Raw genomic sequence first — 26,472 nt, forward strand, 5'->3', positions numbered from 1 at the left:
TCAACAGCAGAGTGAATTTTCAGTTTGCTTTCAGTTTGTCCAGAGAAACTTTTTCAGAGAGTTATAAAGAAATAATGTAGCAAAGACTTGGTGTTTTATAACAAGGAAGATGGAGCTTTTTGCTGTGTTTTTGTTCCTGCTGTACGGTAAGATATTTTTCCTCTCTATAAGCTTAGTTTATTCAGCTGATCTTTCATTTTTTACCTTCCTCACGGTCAGTAAAGTAAGATTAAGCCCTCAGGAATGTTTTAAAATGTAGATCATTGCTCTTAGTCATAAAAGAGAAAAAACACTTGTAATTTTTTTCCAGTTTATTGTGAAGTCATTTTCAGAATCAGCATAAAAATATAGCAGAGTCTCTTTACAGTAAATACATCATCTAGAGACATATAGCATCACTGTAGCATATTGTCCTTGCAGAAGCTTAACAAGAAATAGTGTCAAAGTAAAATCTATATCTCCACTGTAACAAGTTCTGAATCGGCTGATTGACAAGAGATTACAATCTGCCTCCCAGTGAGCTGAAAGTAGCCGTTCATAGTAAAAACCGAAAACTGTTTAGTGGATAATTCTACCTCAGAGATGCACAAATGAATCTATTTTGCTGTTTTTCTTTCCCCTCATTAGTAGATATAGCTGTGTAGACTAGTTTTGGTCTGCAGTTAGCAGCAGCTATGTGTAGCTCTGGTTTCCTCTGAGGTCACAGTTTCCTTCTATCATGGTTACAACACAGGATTAGGATTACAGGAGTAATGTTAGAGTGGCTCCACTCTTATTTGAGTGAAAGACACTTTGTGTTAATGTTGTCCATGTTTATTCCACTTCAGCACCACCTACATGCAGGTGTAGCATATCTGTGTAAACAGTATACTATATTTCTAAATAATTGAAAATAGATTATGACCAACAGGGTCAATGGGCTAGTCCTCAGAAGTCAAGATACGACTCATGAAGGAGCAGACAGACTAGAAGTTTGCAGATGTGGGTGCCTTGTATTCAGTGAATAATTATATACATATGTACATTACAATAAGAAAGGGGAAAAAAAGAACATTCAAATGGCCATATTAAATATAAGAAAATACACAAGGAAACCCATTAAATTTACAAATCAAAGAAACGTAATCAGCTCCATAGCTCTAGCAACAAGCCACACCATTCAGTTTATAAACCCTCCTGAACTGGGGTGGTTCAACAGGGTCAGGTGAGTTGGTTAGAGCGCTTGCTGCAGTTCATACGCTGACAAAAGTCAGATCAGAGTGGGAACAGTTTTGTTAATGCGCTGCAGGAAGTCTCCCACCAGCCTGGTGGGGAAACCAAATCTTTTGACTCCACAGGTAAAATCCTTTTAGGCTCTTGGACCCGATTCTTCAGCTCGCTATCGAATCTGGCCTGTATAATAAAGCAGGACCAGTTTCAAATATATATAATCAAAACATTCCAGTGTGCACACAAAAAACAACAATTGGCACTCATTGCACTAATAATCCTAATAATCTTTTTGGTAATCAATATGCATTTCCAAATAAATACAAAAATTAAAGATAAATCTTATTCATAAAAAGTCAATAAATATGGTTCATACAAAATCAACACCAAAAATGAAAAAAATATCAAGCTAGACAAATACTTTAATAAATATTTAAGGCACCTCATTGTTCTCCAATTTGTTTGTTCAGAGTCGCAATAGAGCATCGGATTGGTACGTCAATAATTTAGCTGCTACACAACAACAGTGATATCGACTAACGCCAAGTCTTCATAGAATCACTCACCAATTCTGCAGTTCATAAGGCATAAAATCGGTTTTGTGTTTCTCTTATTCTTCAGCTCACGAGAAGAGACTCCTAAAGTTAATACAATTGTATCAGTATCATACAGATTAAAGAAAAAACAGAACGTTTCGCTTAACCGACCTGCAGCTCTGCTCTCCCAGACTATCTTCCATCTTCTTCTTCTTTTTTTTATGGGTTGGCAAACAACTTTCAGGTGCATTACCGCCATCTTCCAGGTTGGAGTTTGGATCAGACGCTTATAATCTCACCATAATACCCGTTCTTCTAAGAAAAATGAAAATACTACAAAAAACTACATCCCGACGATCTCTGAAACAATTCTCTAATATCTAACTTTTTATTTCTACTTAACCCTCTGAGTAATACCTCTCTTTCCCGTACATATTTGTTGCACTCTAAGAAAATATGTTGTACTGTTTCTAATTCTCCACAATGACTACAACAACCTGTATTAGGATTATTAATTATTTTAAGATTATTATTTAATCCTGTATGTTGGATTCACTCCTCCCATTCCACTAGGGGGCTCTATAGTTGCTTTGTATTGGTACATGGATTAATGTGTAGAAGAAGGAAACGAACGGCGGACCAGTTGTGTACTTACGTTGCCTAGCAACCACACTAACAAGCCGAACCTGCCATGAATGTACATCTTACCAATCTTATCAATGTTCATGAGTGTTGCCCAATGTGGTGAGTTATATATTAATGCTGTAAGGCTATGTTTAAGTTTGTGTCCTTTAAATATTGCAATATTAAGTATTGACGTTTTTTTTTTTTTTTTGTTACGTTATTTACAGTTTAACCGGCATGTCCGCGTAAAGCACTCGGCAATAAAAGAACAGTTACAACATCAACGGCTACCTTATGTTCTTCGTAACATAAAGTTAAACACAGCGGCAATTATGTCTATAACCGGAGATTCTGCGGGAGAAATAGACCTTGCTACACTAAGGAGGAAGAGAGGACAAGCTAAAGCAGCTGTAACTAAGACGATAACATCGGCAAACGAAAAAATCAGAGAAAATAAGCCGGAAGAATTAAAGTCAGTGCTGCAGAGCCTCGACTTAGCCCTTGCACAACTTCAGGAGGCACATAAATGTTATCATTCTCGGCTCACTGATGATATCGACAGAGAAGAGTCTGATGCTTATGAGAAGCTTATCTTAAGGAACGTTCATGACGTGCGTCATGAAGCTCTAGCCTGGCTGCAAGATGAGGAAGATGAAGCTAGTCTTAATCCAGATGTTGATGAGGAGTTGGATGTAACTGCACAAGTTAATCTGTTCAGTGAATCTCCAGCTGATATAAATGAAGATTCCACATCATCAGAACTAGAAAAAATCCAAGCCCTAAGAAAGAAAGAGAAAGAAGACTTTGAGCTGATGCTTAGACTCAACAAGGAGGAATTTGAACTGGAACTTCAGCGACTACATCACAAGGCTGAGCTGGATGCACAGATGCTACATAATCAGCAAAAGATGCAAGCCCTAACAGCAGATCTCCATTCTACACCTAAAACTGGCCAAATTCCTACTACACCACGACCCTCGCCTTTCCAGATGGCAGATGATTCAATCTCACAACTGCTAGAGTTCTCAAGGCAGCAGTATCAAGCCCAAGTAGACACTCTCAGGCTCCCACCAACAGACCTGATCAAGTTCGATGGTGACCCCCTCCAGTATTGGAAGTTCATGAGGCTTTTCACTGCAATGGTGGACAAAGAGTCTGTTCCTGCTGAAGAAAAGTTAACCCGTCTGCACCAGTACACAGAAGGAAAGGCTCAAGATGCTATTAGTCACTGTCTATACAACTCCAACCCCACCGAAGGTTTCAAGGAAGCACTTGAACGACTAAAGTCAAGATTTGGAAATTCTCATTCCATCTCCCAAGCTTGGGTTGAAAAGGTTTTGAACTTTAAAGAGATAAGAGACAATATGCAACTCAGAGACTTTGCAGATCAGCTGAGAGGCTGTAAGGACACACTTGCTGCCATGAAATGTGAGGAAGAGCTCAGTGGCCGCCGCACATTATTTGAGATAATCAGCAAGCTACCTTCAGATCTCAGGGCCAAGTGGCTAAATAAAAACTACGACATCACAAAGGAAGGACGTCTACCGAATCTCAACGACGTTGTCAGCTTTGTGGAGATAGAAGCTGAAAAAAGATCTGATCCAGTCTTTGGTGGGTTAATTGGCTGCAAGAAACATGAGAAGCCAAACAGTTTTACATCACCTACCAAAGTCTCAAAGAAACATCGTCAAAACTACCCCACCACTGTCAAAGCAGCTGCAGTCCATGAGAATAAGACCACACGTACCAAGCAGCCAGCTTATTTAAAATGTCTTAAATGCTCAGAGCACCATTTCTTAAACCAGTGCCCAGGCTTTCGATCACTAACAGTGCCAGAGCGCCTGGTGTTTGTTCAAGAAAAAAACCTGTGCCAAAACTGTTTCATGATTGGGCACAATGCCGAGATTTGCACGCGCAACTGGGTGTGCAACGTGCCCGGCTGTGGACAGAAACACAACAAATGGCTGCATCCTAACCACACTAACAGACAGAATACAACAGCAGACCAGGACACCACTGATGACAATAAAACTACCCAACAAACACAACCTATCAGATCACCTAATGTCACATGTGGATTCGCTGGAGCTGCAAATGGTAAAGTCTGTCTACCTATTGTTCCTGTGGTTGTTAAGGGAAAAGCTACAAACATCAGTTCTGTTACATATGCGTTACTTGATCCTGGAGCCAACACCAGTTTAGTGTCAGAAGAACTGACCAAGAAGCTAAAGGTCAAAGGCAAGCCTACAAGGTTAGACCTTGATACTGTAGGAGGAAGTCAAGAAGGCTTATTTACTCGAAGTGTGGATCTTGAGATTGACTCTCTGCACGATGGCAGCATCTACACACTTAATGGTGTGAGAACACTTAAGAAATTAAACATAGGACTTAGCTGTCTCGCAACACCTGACGAGGCAGCCAGATGGGATCACCTAGCAGATATCCCTATTCCTAGCATCAAGTCCAATGACGTGCACCTTGTCATTGGACAAGATGCTCCCCGTCTTCTCAGAGCTGAAGAGTACCGCGTAGGAGGTGATAATGACCCTTATGCTACCAGAACCGTACTCGGCTGGGCCATAAATGGACCCATTGATTACAAAGAAGTTACGAAAGCTAAAGCCTACTTCCTCCAGTCAGATCAAAGTCTGCATACACAGGTGGAAAGATTTTGGAAACTTGACGACCCCGCTCAAGAGAACAATCTGTCAATCAATGATCACAAAGTGATTGAGCTGTGGGAAAATTCCGTTACCAAAGAAGGCTCACACTATACCTTAGGCATACCTTTTAAGAATGAAGTAGTGACACTACCTAACAATATCAACTTAGCAACACGGAGACTACAACTACTGGAACGTAGATTAACAAAGGACCCAGATCTGAAAGACAAGTATGTTAAGGCGATGAAGTCAACCATTGAAAAAGGATATGCAGAAGAAGTTCCAGCCTTGTCGCTCAACCACAATGACAAAGTTTGGTATCTCCCACATCATCCAGTAACTCATCCTCGCAAGCCTGGAAAGGTGCGAGTCGTCTTTGACTGCGCAGCAAAATATGATGGAATATCTCTCAATGACGTTATCCACCAGGGCCCAGATCTAACAAACAAATTAATAAATGTGCTGATCCGCTTCCGACAAGGTCCTGTTGCCATAATGGCGGACATCGAGGGCATGTTCAATCAGATATATGTAACCCCAAAACACAGAGATGTGCTACGGTTCCTGTGGTGGAAGGACCACGATCCTAATAATGAGGTAGTTACTTACCGGATGACATCCCACCTATTTGGCGGAGTGTGGTCTCCAAGCGCAGCAAGCTTTGCATTGAGGAGGTGTGCATCAGATCATGCACATCTATATGATGCAGATACTATCTCCACTGTAGAAAGAAACTTCTACGTGGATGATTGCCTGAAATCCTCAGACACACCCCAACAAGCCATCCGTCTAGCAGCACAGCTGATTGACCTACTCATGCAAGGAGGGTTTCGCTTGACTAAATGGACAAGCAATTCAACTGAGGTTCTACAGTCTATCCCAGAGGAGGAACATGCTAATCAAGTACCATTGTTGGACCTGGATGGAGATCCATCTTTGGAAAGAGCTCTGGGGTTGTTCTGGGACATAACAAATGACTGTATCACCTTCATCATCAAGGTCAAGAACAAACCCAACACTAAAATAGGCATGCTAAGTACAATCAGCTCAGTTTATGACCCCCTGGGGTTAGTCGGCCCATTTATTTTAAAGGGAAAGGCACTGTTTCAGGCACTATGTCGCTTGAAGCTAGGTTGGGATGAAACCATCCCAAGTGACATTGCTGAGCAATGGGGCCGATGGTTAAATGACCTACCAAAACTCTGCAGACTAAAGGTGCCTCGGTGTCTCAGACCTGAAGGTTTTACTGCAGATTCAGTCACCATGCAACTTCATCACTTCAGTGATGCTTCTGAATTGGGTTATGGTGCTATTAGCTACCTTAGGGTTGTAAGCAACAATAACATGTACTGTAATATCGTTCTCTCTAGGAATAGGCTAGCTCCTGTCAAACCAAGCACTATTCCAAGACTAGAACTGGCAGCAGCTGTAGTAGCTGTACAGCTTGATCAGAAGATCCGTCAAAGCTTCGAGCTACCCCTCCTGGATTCTGTCTTCTGGACAGACAGCACTATTGTTCTGCATTACATCAGAAACGAAGAGAAAAGGTACCAAACCTTTGTTGCCAATAGAGTTTCACAGATCCGAGAAGTCTCACAAGCCTCACAATGGAAACATGTCTGCCCAGAACTAAACCCCGCGGATGATGTTTCAAGAGGACTGTCTGCTGAAGAACTCACAAACAGTGAGCGATGGCTCAAAGGCCCTGCCTTCCTGTGGCAGGAAGAAGAGTTATGGCCTTGCCAGCCTGAACTAGGAAGCTTACCTCCTGAAGCAGAGGTAAAGAAGTCAAGTCAGACATATGCAATGTCTTCTAAGGCCACCATTCAATCAGCAATCAACTGTTTCATTCAGAGGTATTCCTCCTGGCACAAACTCAAGCGAGCTATTGTGTTTATTCTACGAGCTAAGAATATCCTTCTGAAGAAGTCTGAACTCAGACTATATGCTCCAATAACACTAACCGAAATGAAACTGGCAGAGATTGCTATCATTGACTACGTTCAACGCACTCACTTTACTTGTCCAATGAAAGGCATCAGGAAGTTAACTCCAGTACGACTCAGTGATGGATTACTCCGCGTTGGAGGAAGGCTCACCAATGCTCCAATAGCCGAAGCTGCCAAACACCCAGCAATTTTGCCTCGAAACCACCAGATTAGCAAACTTATCATATGGCATTTTCACAAACTCACAGGTCATTCTGGAGTTGAAAGAGTACTTGCTGAGATTAGACAATTCTTTTGGATTGTCAGAGGCCGCATAGCAGTGAAGCAAGTCCTAGCACAGTGTGTACCTTGCAAAAGACAAAAGGCTCCACTCAGTACTCAGTGCATGGCTGACTTGCCCATTGATCGTGTGACTCCATGTAAGCCGCCTTTCACTCACGTCGGAATTGATTATTTTGGGCCCATTACCATCAAAAGAGGACGGAGTGAGGTGAAGAGATATGGCTGTCTATTCACTTGCCTAACTACCAGGGCCATCCACTTGGAGGTGGCGCACAGCTTGGACACAGAATCATTCATAAATGCTCTTCAACGATTTATGGCTCGTCGTGGGACGCCTCAACTGATACGCTCAGACAACGGGACGAACTTTGTTGGTGCCCGTCACGAATTACGGAAAGCTCTGGAAGGATGGAACCAGCAGAGGATTGAGGATCATCTACTCCAGCGAGAAACGCAGTGGAAGTTTAATCCTCCTGCCGCCTCACATATGGGGGGTGTATGGGAGAGACAGATTCGTTCTGTGCGCTCAATTCTCATGAGCGTTGCAGGACAACAGACTTTGGATGATGAAGGATTAATGACACTTTTCTGTATCATTGAAAACATCATCAATGGGAGACCACTAACAAAGTTGTCAGATGACCCTAGGGATGGTCAACCTTTGTCTCCCAATGACTTGCTACTGCTGAGATCAGAGTGCACTCTGCCTCCTGGTCACTTTGTAAAACAGGACCTGTACCGTCGACGTTGGCGCCAAGTCCAGTATTTAGCAGACATTTTCTGGACTCGGTGGGTGAAGGAGTACCTACCCAACCTGCAGCAGAGGCAGAAGTGGAATCACCATTCCAGAAACTATCAGGTCGGAGATCTTGTACTGATCCTGCATGAATGCACGCCTCGCAGTCAGTGGCCTCTTGGTTTGGTCACTGATGTCAACATCGGAGCTGATGGTCTGGTGCGATCAGTGCAAGTAAAGACTCATAGAGGCACATACACCCGTCCTATACACAAGCTGTGTTTGCTAGAAGGAAATATGGATGAGTAGATTTACTTATTTTCAGCTTGTGTGGGTTTTTTCTATACGTTACAGATGACTTTCACTCAATCTTATCAGATTACTGTAAACTGGTAGTCACCACCTTAAGTTCAATTGACAAAAGGTAGAGAACTCATTTGAAACGGTTTTTTTGTTTTTTCATGACAAGGTTAGAATTAAACAGTTATCTAAGGTTGTTACGTTCACCAATTTTTTCTGAGATGAACATCTGTAGAGTTGACTTTGTTAAAATAATGCATAAGGTGAAATTAGCCAAAATGCTAATCTTAGCATGATTGCTATCAGTAGCATATTTTCATCACTAGCATGTAGTCTGTCATTGACTTAGTCCATTGACTATACAAAACATGGTTAATAAGTTCAAAATTTAGCTCATTTAAGGTGAAATGATAATGCTCTGGCTAGCGCAAGTCAGTCAGTTCTATGACCTGAGACAAAATGCTACATTAATACTATTTCACTGTCTATGGTGGTGCAAAACTCACATAGCTGGACTTATCCATTGCTAGTCAGTATTATATCTACTAATGGGTTTGATATGGTACATCAGCAAAGTCTGTGTACTTGTACTTTTACTTAAGTTAATTCTCCACCACTGTTAGAAATACAAAGAACTGGGACACAGTTTGATCAATAGTAAATTAAATATTTATAGATTGTATGTCTTTGGTTTAAATTGTATTTATTTTAATAAACTGATTTAAAACTTGTCCTTTATTTATCTTCCAGCCTCTCAGGATTCTTTGGCTGTGACAGTGGAGGTTCAGGAGGGGGAACCGTCTGTCGTTCTGCCCTGTCAGATCAGCAAGAGATTAGAAGAGATTGTTACAGTGAAATGGAGTCGATTTGATCTCAGTCCCAACATTGTCCATCAACGGGAATTAGCAGATGACCTACATGGACAAAATCAGGTTTTCAGAGGAAGAACTTCAATGATACCTGATGCTCTAGACTCTGGTGATTTCAGCCTCACTCTGAGAAAACCTCAACTTTTAGACAGCGGCATCTACATCTGCAGCATGACTGAGAATCAGGAGGAAACAGCTCTGTCTGGCATTCAGCTGCATGTCAAAGGTCAGCTACCTTTCACACCTGGCAATTAGTAAAACCAGTTGTTTCCTGGTTTGTAATGTCTCATGAATAATCTTGGTTAAATATGGTCACTCAGCAACCATTGAGCTGATTTATGATCATGGTTTTGGTTAATAGATTTAAAAAAATAATTAAACTGATCTTTGTCTCCTAAAAGGTTTTACTTTCTATGGATTTTTTTCAGTTTCCAATAATTACTCAACGACAGATATTCTGTCCTGATAATCATCCTGTAGTTGGCAGATAAACTAATTCCCACAGCTGTCAGAGTCTGCATAGTCTATTAGTTAAATATTTCATCACTTCCTTATTTGTGGATTCAACTTATTTTGGCTGAAATGTATCAGATTCCACTGGTGGAAACTTATTACATGGAGACATCAGCAGTAAAGATAACGGATATAAACCACATAGAAAACAAAGAAACCAGGTTTATCTAATGAGATCAAGTTGTTGATTTCAGACTAATTTTGAGCAAATCTTTAACAGGGTGGAATAAAAAGAGAGGAATTCTGGTTTTTACCACATTGGGAAAAACCCTGAAGCAACACTGTAGGCAGGGAGCCCAGTCCAGTTACCTGTTAGGTTAGCTAGACTTAGTGTAAAAGATTATTTAGATAAAGTTATGGAGCTGTTCAATATCCAGCTTAGATCAGCAGAGCCTCTCTGTGCTGTTCAGTCTCCAGTGACCAGCTTGTTGAAATAACCAACAGGTTGTCAAAGTGTATAATCGCCACACTCCAGTTGTACCAAATGTACTAAGGGACAAAAATTAAGAGTTTAATCAAAAACAAACAGCATGGTTGTTGACTAGCAGAGATGGTCAAAAGGAATCCAGCAAATAATAATCAATATTAATGATGATAATATCACTCCAATGCTTATATTAAGCTGGGCTGGAAGGGATATTTTCTGTTTGAGTTGAGCATTTAGCATTTCCAAAGGCCTACATATTGTTATCCTTTCTAGTGTTATTCACATAAGAATGGATGTTATGAAATTGTGAAAATGATCCTTTTTCTGTTTTTCATTAACTGTCTGGAGTTTTTCCCCTATTGCTTTATAACACTGCAAAAAGCAGTAATATAGAGAACTGGGAGCCGGTTGTGTTTTGGGATTAACTGGTTAAAAGAAAAAAGTCTATGATGCTTAAATTTATTAATTTTGACACACTGATTTATAACTTCTCTATTTGTCCTTCCAGCCTCTCAGGATTCTTTAGATGTGACTCTGGATGTTCATCAGGGGGATTCATCTGTTGTTCTGCACTTCCTGAACAGCCAATCATCAGAAGGGATTCTCTCAGTGAAATGGAGTCGCTTTGACCTCAACCCCAACACTGTCCATCAACGGCGAGAAGGAGACGACCTACAAGCTCAAAATGGACTCTTCAGTGGACGAACATCAATGAGGTCTGATGCTGTAGATGTTGGTGATTTCAGCCTCACTCTGAGAGAACCTCAACTTCTAGACAGCGGTGTCTACATCTGCAGCATTCGTCAGGAGACAGGAGAAAAAATACTGACGGGCATTCAGCTGAATGTCAAAGGTCAGTTACCTTGGTGTATATACACACACGCGCACACACACACACACGCACACACACACCCACACACACACACACGCACACACACACACAGTATATATCCAAAAGTATTGTGTAATGCACCGTTTGGGTCATAATCAATAATTGAATTCAAATGTTTCAATCACTTCCTTGGTTCTTGATATAAAATCCAGCATGTAAACATTCAGGTTATAACCAACATTAGTTGCTCTGAGAAGGTCAGTGGATTCTAAAGTGGCATCTTGACAGGATCCAATTCAAGTTCAATTCAGTTTATTTATATATTTATATCTATATTGTGTTTTTTTTTTTTTTACAAAAAAATAATTTAAATTCAGTCAAACATACATTCTAATTAATTCTGGAGATCAAACAGTTCATTGCGTTCAGTTTATTATTCAAATTAGTTTAAAGTTTTCTATCTAAGGAAACCCAGCAGATTCCATCAAGTTACTGGCAGGATGAATCCTGGGGAATGAGTCTGAGATATTCTCTCTATTCAATATTTTACTTTAGTGATAAACTGCAAGAGACAAAGAATGACAGACAGCAATATGAACCGATGTTAATAGATCAGCAATCATTCACAACACAAGTCTGGATGCCCAGATATGAGTTTTGATACGGATGTTATGAACAACTCATCATGATTTCTGTAGGATTCTCCACTCTTGATGGTTTATGCTTCAGTTTTTTTTTGTCTTCCTGAGATTGTGATCTAAAAGGTTTTACTGGACACCAGCAAGATCAAACAGGTTGAAACTGGTTGTATTCATCCTGAAGTGATATCAGGAAATATAGGATCATCATCATAATTTATTTTGGATCAACACTTTAACTTAATTAAGTTCCTAAAATGTAATTATTTGGACAAAACATTCTGACATGATGCTTTTTACTTCACTTCAACTAAATTACTAAAAGGAAATAAAAAGTAGAAAAGAGAAACAAAATGTTACCAGCAGGAGGAGATTATTTTAATAGTTATGTACAAGATGCACCTGAACACAAACTGAATAGACAATATTTTATTAACAATTTTCTTAAAGCATTTCTCTTTTTAAAAACGTGGCTTCAGGCCTTCCCTGAAAAGTTACGAGGTGAGAAAAAATTCATTTATTAAAAAAACAAAAACAAAAGAAAACAAATTAGTAGAGGTGTGCCGATCGATCGGTCACGGATCATAATCGGGCCGATTTTCGTGAAAAGTGCATGATCGGTGATCGGCGATCATTGGCTCTTGTTGCCGATACCAATCACCTGCATCTCATTTCCCAGCCTGTCTGTGCAGCTGGTTTCCTCTTTCCTTCACACTGCGCAAACGCGCAGCAACAAATCCAAAGCGATGTGGAACTATGACGCACTGAGTGAATGGGGAAGTTTGCGTGTTACGGCGGAAAATTGAACCACGTCAAAATGCATCAACACAACGAATCTAATATGGCATAAAAACAATGCCATACTTGACGAGTTTGGCTACATCGAGGCTCACTGCAGTAAAAAAGACATATGGAGGATCAGATAGCAAAGCGGTTCTCAACGTGGGCGGTACCGAACAAAATGCAAGAATAAACTAAGAAACTAAAGTAAATACAGAGGAATAAACTGGTATGGCAAGACCTTTCGAGCAATAATTAATACAGAGGACTGTATGGCAAGAATAAACAGACACTATTTCCAGATAAAAGGTAAAATATTATTGTTGAAGTGCCATGGGTTTGTTGAGACCATATCTAGTACTGAGAATAAATATATCTTACAGACCATAACAGTAAAGAACTGATCACTTACTTATGTTTTTAATTAGATTGATATATTTATTTGTTCAATATTATTTTTCATGTCAGTGTTAATGTCATGAGGCTGATGACTCCATGACACTTTGAATTTGACTCATTAGGATTTGATTAAGAACCAGATTTGTTCTTTGTAATTTCTGTCCAGTAAAACTATTAATCTATAATCAATAGACAGGTCTATATAAAGATATCATCCATGTTTCTGTCTCATATTTGTATGGTATTAAAAGGACCTGGAACTTTTGTTTTTCCACTGAAAGCTCTGGTTTGCACAATAAATGCCATGTGGGTGAAGTTTTATGGATGATGCTCTGATGTCCCATTTTCCTGAAGGCAGCACAGAGCTGCACCACCAGAAACTCACAGAAACACTGAAGAGAAGAAGAGCTATGATTAATGTAGTTACAGTTCTATCCATGTTTTAATGTTCCAGTGCTCAGTTGTTTTGAGGCCTACCAATTTTAAGTTGAATGTTCATTGCATTTTTTGTAGACGCCTGTGAAAATAATTTCTATTCCCATGACTTTTTTGTTCTCTGGGAAATTATTTTTGATGATAAATACAGTAACCAGCATAAAAATCAAAACATCTACAATAGTGATAGTAAAACTAATAGTAAAATAATAGTCAGTGTAAAGTAGCCTGCAAATTCTTTGGTGGGGGGCGGTGAGGGACCTGGATAAAGGCTGGGGGGTTGCTGGCCCAAAAAAGGTTGAGAAACACTGAGATAGCAGGTAAAGCAGTGCACAGCTACAAACACTCACCCGGATTAGCATGACGGTCAGAAAGCTTAACAAATAACCCGCAAAATTATTTAAGTCTTCGAGCTGCGATGTAAGACGCTGGTTCTGCTCTCGCTGTTGAACCGCTGCTACGCTACAGGTAGTAATATTTCACAGACGGAACGCCGCTTCTGCTCCACCTGGTAGTGACTCTCACACCGAACTTCTGTTTAAAGCTGCAGCATCTAACCTAAATAAAAAAAACATTTTACATACGTATTAAAACTTTCGCTGTCCTAACATCTCTAAAAAAATAATCGATCTCCTCCCTGCTCTGCATAATTACTCCGCTCAGTCAGAAACAGCCAATCAGAGCTAGCAGTAATCAGCTAGCCGCCATGCTAACAGGAAGTTTTCATTCAGTAAGTCAGGATTGTTTATTGTGATGGATCCTATATTTGCCTTTGAATGTTAAGTTTTATACTTGAATTTTTTTGGCAATGTTGAGAGGTTTTATTTTGGCTCTTTGCATTATTTAGCCTCTTCAGAGTTTCAGATGTTTTCAGTCTGTTAAAGATAGTATTATTGATAGCAGTACAATTTGCACAATGCCTGTTTTGTTTAGTTTTCTTCTTGGAAAAAGTTATTAAAAACAAGTTTTTGTCTAAATTAAGGTGAATTATGGTTCCTTTTTCCACATAATGTAACTGGTAGTGTTTATGATTTTTTTTAAAAATAATTATGTGATCGGTATCAGTGATCGGTATCGGTGATCAGCCCTCATTGGTGATCGGTATCGGCAGGAAAAAACCTGATCGGCACATCTCTACGAATTAGTAAATCAAAACAAAAGCAAACACATTAGTAATTTCAATAATGCTCAACAAATACAAAATGTAAAAGAAAAACACTTCAAGCAATGGAACAAACTGTCGTTGTTCAGTTTCAAATGCCTCAGCAAGGCCAGAGGAGTCATGCCACACAGCCTGTCCAACCAGCAACAGGTTAACAGGTTTAGTCGAGAGCGACCAGGTAAAATTAATTAAAATCTAAATAGGTAGCTTAGCCAGGAGTGGAAACACAACCTGAACAGGGGGGAGCAGATTAACAGGTGAGGTCTAGTTGGAAGCTGCAACAACCTCCAGCTGCAGCCGCAGAGCAACGCTGCAGAAACACACAGCAGGTGTAGAACCTAAAACCAGCTATAATCCCAGCCATCGATTGCAAAAATGGCACTTATGATCTCAGATGAGCTGATCAAGAACACAAGCCAACATGTAGCAGAGGAAACAAACACACACACACCGTGATTGATGCTTCACACACACCGTGAACACCGTGATTGATGCTTCACACACACTGTGATTGATGCTTCACACACACCTTAATTGATGCTTCACACACACCTTGATTGATGCTTCACACACACCTTAATTGATGCTTCACACACACCTTGATTGATGCTTCACACACACCTTGATTGATGCTTCATTGATGCTTCACACACACCTTGATTGATGCTTCACACACACCTTGATTGATGCTTCACACACACCTTGATTGATGCTTCATTGATGCTTCACACACACCTTGATTGATGCTTCACACACACCTTGATTGATGCTTCACACACACCTTGATTGATGCTTCACACACACCTTGATTGATGCTTCACACACACCTTGATTGATGCTTCACACACACCTTGATTGATGCTTCACACACACCTTGATTGATGCTTCATTGATGCTTCACACACACCTTGATTGATGCTTCACACACACCTTGATTGATGCTTCACACACACCTTGATTGATGCTTCATTGATGCTTCACACACACCTTGATTGATGCTTCACACACACCGTGATTGATGCTTCACACACACCTTGATTGATGCTTCACACACACCTTGCAGTGACCTGCCCAACTACAAAGGTATCTGCCCCGGCCACCAACCAGCGGTGTCCTTCTGACTTCATCTGGTGCTCAGAGTGGGGAGGGTTGAAAACCATCCACCTCAAAAAGAAACAAATGTTCTCAGAATAGAAAAATGTCTAAACTCTAACTGGTCTTTGTTTTTCCATAGAGATTTTTCCAACTTGGGCCAGAATTTTCCTGGTTCTGCTGATTCTACTTCCTGTTTCTGGAGGCCTTTTATTTCATTTCCGACATTATTTCATGTCAGGTAAGTTCCTCTGACATCAATATCATGTTGAGTTTTTCAGAGTTTTCCTGAGACAGATTGTGAACATTTCAGACTATGAAGCCTGTATTGATACAGAAGCTTCATAGTCGTGGTTTCATTGCTGCCATTTACTTATGGATTGGATTCCCTAAAACGCTGAATTTTCCTGGTTTCTATGGTCGGGAACTGAACCCACATGAACCCAACTCAATATACGTTTGTGGGTGAATGAGAATATAAATGATCTACAAGTTTATAATGGAAAGTACTGCATTACTCCACAAAATGGCGGAATTATCCGTCTTGTTATGAAGATAAATAAATCATGGCGTCCCTCCTCCCATCAACAGTCTCCAGGTTCACCTGGGTTTTTCTGAGCTAAAATGGAAAAACTGATTGTAAAAACTTGTAACAGTTTCCACATTGCTTTGATTTATGGCATTTTGTTTCACTATAACTATAATCCCGCTGATCATAATCCTGCTGTTGAAGACCAAAATTAGCAGAAATTCTAAATTGGAAACATTTATTACGGATGTCCAGATCAAGTTTTTTGCCGCCAAATCAAAGTCTTTATTTTGAGTTGTGGCCGATACCGAGTCGCAATATGATACTTCAAAAAATACATTTAAAAACTAAAGAACAAAGAAACAGATCCAGAATAAAAATACATTTATAGGCGATTCTATAATCGTCTATAAATGAGATTTAACGCTCAATTCTGAAATTACATAATGTCCAATCACATGGTATATAAAACATTAAAATTACAGATACATTTTTCATTGTTTTTTTTTTATTTTCTCTACATTGCACATCATAAAATGATTTAAGCTGCTGCTGTTTCTGGCAAAAGAAATGCAAATGTCTGATTAGTTAACTTCAGCTTCAGACCAGAAACGTTTCTATGGTTCTAGTGAAAGAATCACTGAGTGATTTATGTCTGTAAGGTTGATGCACTGCAGCACAAAACCTTCAAATGCAATGATTAAATCATTACTAATGATTAAAGACTTGAATATAAGACTTTTCTAACATCAACCTCAGCCTTGTGGGGTCGATGAAGTTCCATAAAAGGACAAACTGAAATTCCCAGATCCAGAGTTCTGATGAGTTTCTGTCTGTCCTGCTGAATATTCCTGTTGTTTCATCCACTAAACATAAATCAAACCCACATTACAGGATGATGACATGAAGCCATTGAAACTTTTCTCTACTTTGGATTCATCAGTCAACTGTTTTTATCTCAGTCAGTGAGAAACAACAGTGATGTGGTTTATCTGGTGGTTAAAAAGCAGAAATATATTCATGTGGATGATAGTGGATCTTTTCTTCTGAGTCTTTGAGAGGAAGTTTAGATCACATGGATCCTCTGTCAGCATCTGGTCACTAAATCCTGAGCTCCACTTTGTGACTGAGGTGTTTTTCTCCTGGATTATCACTGAGGCTCCATCACTGTGAACATCATCATCATCAGTTCTGCTGCTGTCAGTGCAGCTCATCTGTTTGTTTCTCAGTCTACAGGGTGGAGGTGGATTCAGGAGAGGAGTCTGTTCTGCTGCCATTTAAAACTGCAGTCCGTCTGCCTAAGGAAGTCAGAGTGAGGTGGAAACACAACAATAGCAGGATGGCCTACATTAATGACAGGAACTTAGATTGTTATCAACACTGGCTTTATAAAGGCAGGACGGAGATTAAAGAGAAATCAAAATTTGGAGACTTCAGTTTGATCCTGAAGAAACCAACATACAGAGACACAGGAACCTACAGCTGCTACATCTACAAAGGCCAATCAGATGAAATCCTGACCATGAAGCAGGTGCTGCTGAAGGTCAAAGGTCAGTACTGTAAAGATAGGCTACATTTAATCTCTGTTAATATCTCCATTAAAGAATAATGAGGATAAATGTTACAGAAATATAATCTATAATAAAAAAGAAAATGATGTAATAAATAATGGCAAGACTATTCACAACAGATGTTATGAAATAAAAGTAAATTCCTGGGTTTTATTTAAAATGATTAAATATTTAGACAATCAGCTTCCATCCTTTCATCCATCTGTTGTTCCTTCCAACTTATCCATTCAGGATGACTTTGAGGTTTTGGTTCCTATAACCAGTAAGGAGGGAATCCACATAAACTGGTCACCAGTTCATCACAGGAGAGGTGGAACCAGAATAATCTGTATAAAATGACTAAACTTTAATGTTTCAGTTTAGTTTCTGACCAAAGGGATACAATTATAAACATATACAAACAATTATTTGTGTTTGTGGATTTATTTCAGTAACTTGTTATAAAATTATAACTGATTTTTATTCATATTCTAACTTTCTCCTCCTCCATCCAGCTGGATCCGACTCTCTCATCATATCCATAGACTTTGGTTTAGGATTCAGTGGCTACAGCTTCAATGTTAAACCCAGACAGGAAGGAGGTGAGACCCACATAAAGAGATGGAGTAATGGACTTGGACTAGACACCCCAAAGACTCCAACCTGCATCCTGTTTGATGAACATAAAGAATTTATGAAGTTTGGTTATGAAGCTAAAACAGCATTTAATAATATGAGAGGAGGAGAAGCTAAGAAACATTATTTCTTTGAAGACTTCAAGTGGGATGTCCTTCTCATAGTAAGTAAAAGTAAAGATCTACAAATAAATCTTCTCTTGGATTCTATCATGTTTCCTATGAACACACCAGCCGTCTCATTTTGAAACTGAGTCAATATTTGAATCTAACATATTTAAACTGAACTCGGTTCCCTTCACAGTTTTCCACCTGCTGTCATGTAGACAGGTCTCATCACTGGGTCTCTATAATTATAATAATATCTCTTTCATTCAGGTTGTAGTCTAGCAGATTTGTTTTGCACTGGTGTCATTTATTCATCAGTAATCTGACAGGAAGGGGAAATACAAGCAGCAAAGAAACTCACTATGGCTGTATCTATGTCTATAGCCTGTAGGGGGCGCCACTGCACCATGCGACGCCATTAGTCTGATAGTTTCTGAGCTTTTGCTCCACAGCATTTTAGAAAAAGCAGAACTTATACCTAGAGTCTCATTTTTCAAAAAAAAAAAATCCCTAGGAATCATACTAAATGTGTAAATTTTTGAATTTATAAAACCAAAAATTTTAATCTTGATTTATAAAACCATTTACATCCAGAGAGAAATTCCCGCTTTATAAATCACAGCTGCACCTCCATGTTTCCATACAAGGTTCCTCCTCAGGTTCTGCTCTCTACTCTCCCATATTCAATCATAAAGGTCAATGCAAATTACCTCATGAATAATGAGGTTTGTTAAAAAGCATCAACTGATTCAGACGAGGTCTTGAGTGAAAATCTGTTCCTCTGTCGGGAGCGTTCACTGCAGCCAGAGAAGAAGATCCCACCATTTTCACAGCTTCTGACTGATTTCTTGGTAAAATAACTCATATAATCATGTCAAGGTTGTAACTTTCACTTTTATTGGCAGCTGCTGTTAAAAAACAACAATAACAAAATTGTAAAATAAAAAAATACATGAGGTTTCATGTGGAGGTTTTCTTACATTTTTCTGTTGTGTTTTAATCTCCAAGAGAATCTGTCCTTTTCCAGTTTTTTCACTTAAGTTTGATAAGTAAAAATCAGTCACAAATTATTTAAATTAAAATTGAACTGTAAAACCATCTACAACAGTTAAAATTAAATAAGCACAGAATCTACATCTGATTAGTTTTTTAACCAGTAAAATCTGTTATTTCATCTTTAAATCAAACTATTGTTCAGCTCATTAAAGGAATAAGTTTCTGCTTGAACTGACTTTGAGACTACAGTAGTTCATCATGAGTAGATCTGACAAACTAGCCTGGATTTGAACACAAACTAACAGACTGAAACCTGTTGACAGGACGGCTGGTCAGAGGGAATCTACACAGACAACGGGAAGTGGATGTTGATCCTGAAGGTTTTTACTGAAGTTCTGAGATTCCTGAAGGACGATGCTCTGAAAACCATCAGGTCTCATCCAGAAGGTGGAGAGTTCACAGCTGATGACTTCACCTGGGTGCTGACTGTTCCTGAAACCTTGAAGGATTTTCGTAAACAGTTCATGACTGAAGCTGCAGTTCAGGTAACATCATGTTTTAAAGCCATCATCTCTGAAATGTTCATCAGAATCAGACTTCTGGTTTCTCCTCCAGGCTGGTCTTGTAACAGACGCCACTAAAGACAAACTGATGTTTGTTCTGGAGTCAGAAGCAGCTTTGACCTGGTGTTTGAAGCTTCAACCTGATGGTTTCATCACACAGAACCACAGCAGAGACTCACAGGATCAACCTGCAGGAGCAGCAGAACCTGATACCAGCTGTAACGGTACTGAGTGGATCTGTAACGTCTGGCAGACAAACATTCAGGTTTTAGTCTGTTTTATAGGATATGTGTGATATATGAATGGATTCTCTAGATTATCTGTTTGGACTAATTGTATTGAAGCAAGTTATGTAAAAGTATTTGATTCTTGAGAAAAGGGACAAAATGGGTTTAAATTTTCTCAATTTTCTTTTTATTATTCCTCAAGCTTATGTATTCAAATGTGACAAATAATGTTTTGGAAAGGTAAAGATGCTAAGGTGCAGGCTCCCAGTTGCAACATTTGTTTTAAATTACATTTTTAATGGACCTGACCCAGAACTTTGTCATCACCATCTGACAAAATAAATATAAAATAATTTTTTAATGAGTCATAAAACTTCACTAAATGCTGGAGCAGCTTTTCTTTTCTCAAGAAACTTTCTTCCAGTTTCTATTGAAACTGAAGATGTTGAAACTGGAAGATTGTTAAAAGTTACTGTTAAGTATGAAAATATACAGTTTATTTTATTGAATGTATATGCTCCTCTGAATCCAAGTGAACGTTGTGTGTTTTATATCATTTCGCCTTAAATGAGCTAAATTTTTTACTTATTAACCATGTTTTGTATATTCAATGGACTAAGTCAATGACAGACAACATGCTAGTGATGCCAAATATGCTACTGATAGCAATCATGCTAAGATTAGCATTTTGGCTAATTTCACCTTATGCATTATTTTAACAAAATCAATGGTGCAAGTACAGCTTCATGTTTTAGACTCTCCACTGGTTTTTGACTACAATTTAGCTCAGCTTAGCATTGCCTGTGGAGTTTTATAAATGGTGTTGGCCTGTGCTGGCTGAAGGTCTGTTGGAAGTCCTCAATAACAGTGTGGCAAGGGGAATGTTACCCCTTAGCTGTCGCAGAGCTGTGCTGACTCTTCTCCCTAAGAAGGGTGATCTGTATGAAATAAGGAACTGGAGGCCTATCAGTCTGTTGGGTACTGATTACAAGATCTTCTCTAAAGTGTTGGTGTCCAGACTGAGAAAAGTGATTGATCAAGTTATACATGTCGATCAGTCCTACTGCATCCCTGGCAGATCAATCAGAGATAATATAACATTAATTCCAGACTATTTGATGTCTCTAATTTATTGGGTTTAAACTTTGGTCTGATTTCTATTGACCAAGAAAAGGCATTTGATCGAGTGGAGCACCAATATTTATGGAATAGTTTGAGAGCTTTTGGTTTCTCCTCTGGTTTCATTGTCATGATTAAAACCCTCTATTGTGACATTGAAAGTGTATTGAAAGTCAATGGTGGTTTAAGTGCAGCTTTTAATGTAAAGCGAGGTATTCGCCAAGGTTGTGCAATGTCAGGAATGTTGTATTCGTTGAGTATTGAACCTTTGTTGTGTCAAACCAGGAAAAGGTTGCAGGGGGTAAAGTTGAATGAAGTTTCTTTACCTTTTCAACTTTCTGCATATGCAGACGATATTATTGTGGCAATCATAGAAGAGTCAGATGTTTTTACTTTAACTAAAATCATTGAGTGTTTTGAGAAAATTTCTTCATCCAAAGTTAATTGGAGCAAAAGTAAAGCTTTGCTAGTTGGTAAGTGAACAAAACAAGTACCTAAATCACCTGGTGAGTTAAAGTGGCTGAAAAATGGTTTTAAATATTTGGGTGTTTACTTGGGGGATCAAATAGAGGTAATGAAACATTGGGAAGGTTTTATTGAACTGATGGAGGGTAGGTTAAAGAAAAGGCACTGGCTTTTCCACGATTGTCTTACAGGGGCCGAACACTAATTATTAATAATCTGGCTGCTTCAACTTTGTGGCATCGTTTATCTGTTTTGGAGCCTCCACCAGGTTTTCTGGTAAAACTACAGACTATCATTTTAAATTTATTTTGGGACAGATTACATTGGGTCCCTCAGAGTGTTTTGTTTTCACCAAATGAAGAAGGAGGGCAAGGTTTGATTCATTCAGAAAGTAGGAAAGCAGCCTTCAGGTTACAGTTTGTGCTGAGTTTTTTGTATGATGATCAAAATGTTTTGTGGAAACAAGTTACAGAATGTTTTTTTTAAAGTTGGTAATTTAGGTTTTGGTAAAACTTTTATTGTTGATATTTCAAAATATAGTGTAAAGTGTTTGTCATCTTTTTATGTTGGTGTGTTAAAATCTTGGAGCCTCATGGAAACAAAGAGAGTTGGAACATCCACATCTTTAAACTGGTTATTGTTGGAACCTGTCCTCCAGGATCTCGTTTGGGTTCAGCTTGTTACAACATGGTGATGATTTCTGAACTGTTGATGAGAAAAGGGGTGGTTACATAGAAACATCTGCTCAAACTTGTTGGAACTGAAATGGATGATGTTGCTTCGTTGGCCCAAAGATTAGAGATTCACTCCTTAAGAACTGTCGGAATGATGCTGACAATGTTTAAGCAAATGTTGTCAGAAGAAGACAAAAGACTCATAAAGGGTTTGATGGACTTCTAGCACCGGATGAAGCAGATCCTTTCTTTAAGCTGTGTTTTAAAGCACAATTATAAGACTTTGAATGTCCTGGACATTTTTTAGAGAAAGGAAAAAATGAATGTAAACTTTTTGATTCTGTGAGTGGAAAGGTAATATATATGAAATGTGTTAAGGCTTCGAACAAAGTAAAGCTAAAAGATAAAAAAATTCTCCTTGGAGAGATTTTTTTAAAGTTGGTCTTGAGGTGAAACCTGTTTGGGGGTCACTTTATAAGCCACCATTGACTAGAAATGTTGGTGATTTACAATGGATAATTTTTCATGGTGTCATTGTAGTTAATGCTTTTGTTTCTATTATTAATCCTGCTGTTCCAGATAAATGTCCCTTTTGTTTATTAAGAGAAACTATCTTTCATTGTTTTGTACAATGTTTCAGAATAATGGATTTATTTACTTTACTAAGACATTTGGAAATTATTTGGAGAAAGTTTCACAGACCAGTCTTTTGGTTTTTTATATGGCAAAGGAAAGAAGAAGTTTAGACGATTGTTAATTTTTTTTCTTGTCGAGCAAAGCTTGCAATTTATTTGAGTAGAAAATTTAAAATCAATAATGGATACTGATTGTGTAAATCTCTTTAAGGGTTTAGTTAGAGCAAGAGTTAGCTGCAGTAGCATCTTAACTGCAGCAGCATCTTAACTGCAGTATCTTAACTGTAGCAGCATCTTAACTGCTGCAGCAGCATCTTAACTGCAGTATCTTAACTGTAGCAGCATCTTAACTGCTGCAGCAGCATCTTAACTGCAGTATCTTAACTGTAGCAGCATCTTAACTGCAGTATCTTAACTGTAGCAGCATCTTAACTGCTGCAGCAGCATCTTAACTGCAGCATCTTAACTGCAGCAGCATCTTAACTGCTGCAGCAGCATCTTAACTGCTGCAGCAGCATCTTAACTCTGCAGCAGCATCTTAACTGCAGCATCTTAACTGCAGCAGCAGCATCTTAACTGCAGCATCTTAACTGCAGCATCTTAACTGCTGCAGCAGCATCTTAACTGCTGCAGCAGCATCTTAACTGCAGCAGCATCTTAACTGCAGCAGCAGCATCTTAACTGCAGTATCTTAACTGTAGCAGCATCTTAATTGCTGCAGCAGCACCTTAACTGCAGCAGCAGCATCTTAACTGCAGCAGCAGCATCTTAACTGCTGCAGCATCTTAACAGCTGCAGCAGCATCTTAACTGCAGCAGCATCTTAACTGCAGCAGCAGCATCTTAACTGCAGCATCTTAACTGCAGCAGCAGCATCTTAACTGCTGCAGCATCTTAACTGCTGCAGCAGCATCTTAACTGCAGCAGCATCTTAACTGCAGCAGCATCTTAACTGCAGTATCTTAACTGTAGCAGCATCTTAATTGCTGCAGCAGCACCTTAACTGCAGCAGCAGCATCTTAACTGCAGCAGCAGCATCTGAACTGCTGCACCATCTTAACAGCTGCAGCAGCATCTTAACTGCAGCAGCATCTTAACTGCAGCAGCATCTGAACTGCTGCACCATCTTAACAGCTGCAGCAGCATCTTAACTGCAGCATCTTAACTGCAGCATCCAGCTCCATCTCCACCTCCAGCTCTGCAGAGCGACTCATTGTGACCAAGTTCTTCCTCCTGCTGAGTTTCTCAGCAGCTGCTGCTTGGAGGAAAACTTCACTGTCAACTCTCAGTTTCTAAGTTTAAGGAAATAAATCAACATTCAGGTTGTTTTGTTTCTGCTATCTAGAAATAAAAATGTTAATTGTGTCAGATGTCCCATAAACACAGACTTTGAAATCACCAGTGGATCTGCAAACATGATGCAAATAAATCAAAATCTCAGTATGAAGAAATTAATATTCAGATGAAATAAAATGATCTCTAAAACATTTAACTGCATACAGACACATTCAATTAATTAGAACATTATTAAAAAGTTTAAAGTTTTATTTAAGATTATAATATCAAATCAGACCCAGAAAACAACATTTTTAATATATAACTTTTACTTAATAAAAGTCTCAGACCTTCATCATCACAGTGACATCACTTCCTCTAATAATGAATCCTGACACCTTCAGCTTCATTTCTACTCAGATTTCTGTTAAAGTCTCTCTGTCCATTTTTATTATTTTCTTTCCATCATCGGTCTGAGGAGCTTTGACTCTGGATCATCACTGATCTGGAAAATTCTTCTCCAGAGATTTCCAGCATCACCATGGCAACAGAGACGGGATATAAATGACCTAAAAACCTGAATCTACCTGTAAAAACATTGATCATTGTTCATAGAGCAGCTCAGTGAAGTTTCTGTGTTTCTACAGATCTAGCAGGAAGTCAGGAGGTCGTTCAGTTCACTGTGGAACCAGAAGAAACCAAAGTCCTGCTGGAGACCCAAAGAGACGGGAAACGGTACCTTGTTGTCGACTGTGGAGGTAAAAGTTACTCACCGTCATTTAAAGGTTTAGTGAGAGACGAGTTTTAAAAACATTTTTATCCACAATAAAGATATTGAAGAGATGTTGTGTTGCACGGTGGATCAGCTGGTTTCTCTGCTGCCTTGCAGATAGAAGGTTCTGGGTTTGAATCCCAGTCTGGGGTCTTTCTGCATGGAGTCTCCATGTTCTCCCTGTTCATGCCTGGTTTCTCTCTGGGGACTCCGACTTCCTCCCACAGTCCAGAAACATGACTGTTGGGTTAACTGGTCTCTCTGTTTGTCCCCCACAACTCTGTGGGGACAAATGATGGAAGAATTAATCTCTTTGATGAATGTTTGTCGAATGTGAGTTAAAATGTGTGATAAGTTGTTTCCTGAGATTTTTCCATTAATATATTTTATTCTCTTCCTGTTTGTCAACAGATTACAGTCGCTTCACTGTTCATGAAGTCCTGAAAGGAGGAGACATGAAGCTGCATAAGACCTTTGGGCTATATAGGGGAGGAAAATATGTGGACGGAAAATTCAAACAGTTCCTGAGAAAAATCTTCTCTGATGAAGTCTGGAATAACTATGAACAAAACTTCCCCAATGAGGTTCAGAAGATGATGTATGATTTTACTCGTCTCAAACATTTGGATGAAGATGTTCAGATCAGTTGCCCGGGTAACCTGAGAGACAAGGCTCAGAAAAAGAAAGAGATTGAAAAGTTATTTGATTCAGTAAAAGGAGCTTCCTGGGATGATGGATCCATCAGAATCTCCAGAGAGAAACTGAGATCTTTCTATGATGAGAGTCTTCAGATAATCACATGGAAACTCAGAGAAATATTAAACAAAAATCTCAACATTGGGTTTATTGTGTTAGTGGGAGGATTGGCTGAGAGCCAGATTCTACGTCAGCACATCACTGATCAGTTTGAACCTCAGTATAAAGTCTTGGTTCCTCTTAGACCCCAGGAAGTGATTCTGAAAGGAGCCGTAGAGCTGGGGAGAAACCCAAAGATGGTGGAGCCTCAGAGGAAACGTCCAGCTTGGCTCAGATGTTGTTCATGAGATTTAATTTCTTTTTTGTTCTGAATAATTGAGGAAATATGCATGGTTTCTTGTGTTTTTTGTTTGTTTATGATTGAATAACTTTTTCATGGTCCATTTTTTGCTGTTTTGTACCAGAAACCAATAAATCAGTTCTACAGACTTCAGTTTGTAAACTAAATTAAAAATAAAAGTTAATTTGATTTATCCTGGTTCTCCTTCCTCCCTTCTGTTTGTTCTGGTTCTGATTCTTTATTTGGAGTCATTTGATTTTTGATTGCAGGATTAGTTTAGACCTGAAAGTGAAGTATCAAAATGTAGGTGTTAATATTTAAAAAACCTGTAAGTTTAATTGTTTTATTGTGGTGTTTACACAATGAAAGCTTTAGAAAACTAATATTTGCTCTGAAATTTTAGCATCAATTGATTAATAAACCATCTGAAGAGGCTTCAGGTG

At 39.0% G+C, this 26,472-nt stretch overlaps 1 protein-coding gene and 1 long non-coding RNA gene across 2 annotated transcripts; both read left to right on the forward strand.

Moving 5' to 3' along the window:
- Window positions 1–26,260, forward strand: LOC103461830 (heat shock 70 kDa protein 12A-like). Its single transcript, XM_081604637.1, has 10 exons — window positions 1–146; window positions 9,050–9,394; window positions 10,617–10,961; window positions 15,589–15,687; window positions 17,205–17,525; window positions 18,041–18,324; window positions 19,588–19,809; window positions 19,880–20,051; window positions 24,869–24,979; window positions 25,405–26,260. The coding sequence occupies exons 1-10, from the start codon at window positions 110–112 to the stop codon at window positions 26,034–26,036; spliced, it is 2,568 nt and encodes an 855-aa protein (XP_081460763.1). The 5' UTR covers window positions 1–109; the 3' UTR covers window positions 26,037–26,260.
- On the forward strand, window positions 2,323–2,649 carry LOC145550874 (uncharacterized). The gene is made up of 2 exons (XR_014086655.1): window positions 2,323–2,489; window positions 2,597–2,649. It is a non-coding gene; the product is annotated as an uncharacterized LOC145550874 (long non-coding RNA).
- Window positions 26,261–26,472: the final 212 nt, after the last annotated feature.

This window comes from Poecilia reticulata, chromosome 2 (genome assembly GCF_904066995.2).
Source record: "Poecilia reticulata chromosome 2, P_reticulata-male-v2, whole genome shotgun sequence".
Classification (NCBI taxonomy): domain Eukaryota; kingdom Metazoa; phylum Chordata; class Actinopteri; order Cyprinodontiformes; family Poeciliidae; genus Poecilia; species Poecilia reticulata.

Bases quoted from the DNA above. Each gene is read 5' to 3' on its own strand.
- LOC103461830 (XM_081604637.1), top strand. From the start codon at position 110: ATGGAGCTTTTTGCTGTGTTTTTGTTCCTGCTGTACG. The intron at 10,962-15,588 runs GTCAGTTACCTT...GTTTTTCCATAG, and splicing joins CATTCAGCTGAATGTCAAAG to AGATTTTTCCAACTTGGGCC. The intron at 15,688-17,204 runs GTAAGTTCCTCT...TTTGTTTCTCAG, and splicing joins CCGACATTATTTCATGTCAG to TCTACAGGGTGGAGGTGGAT.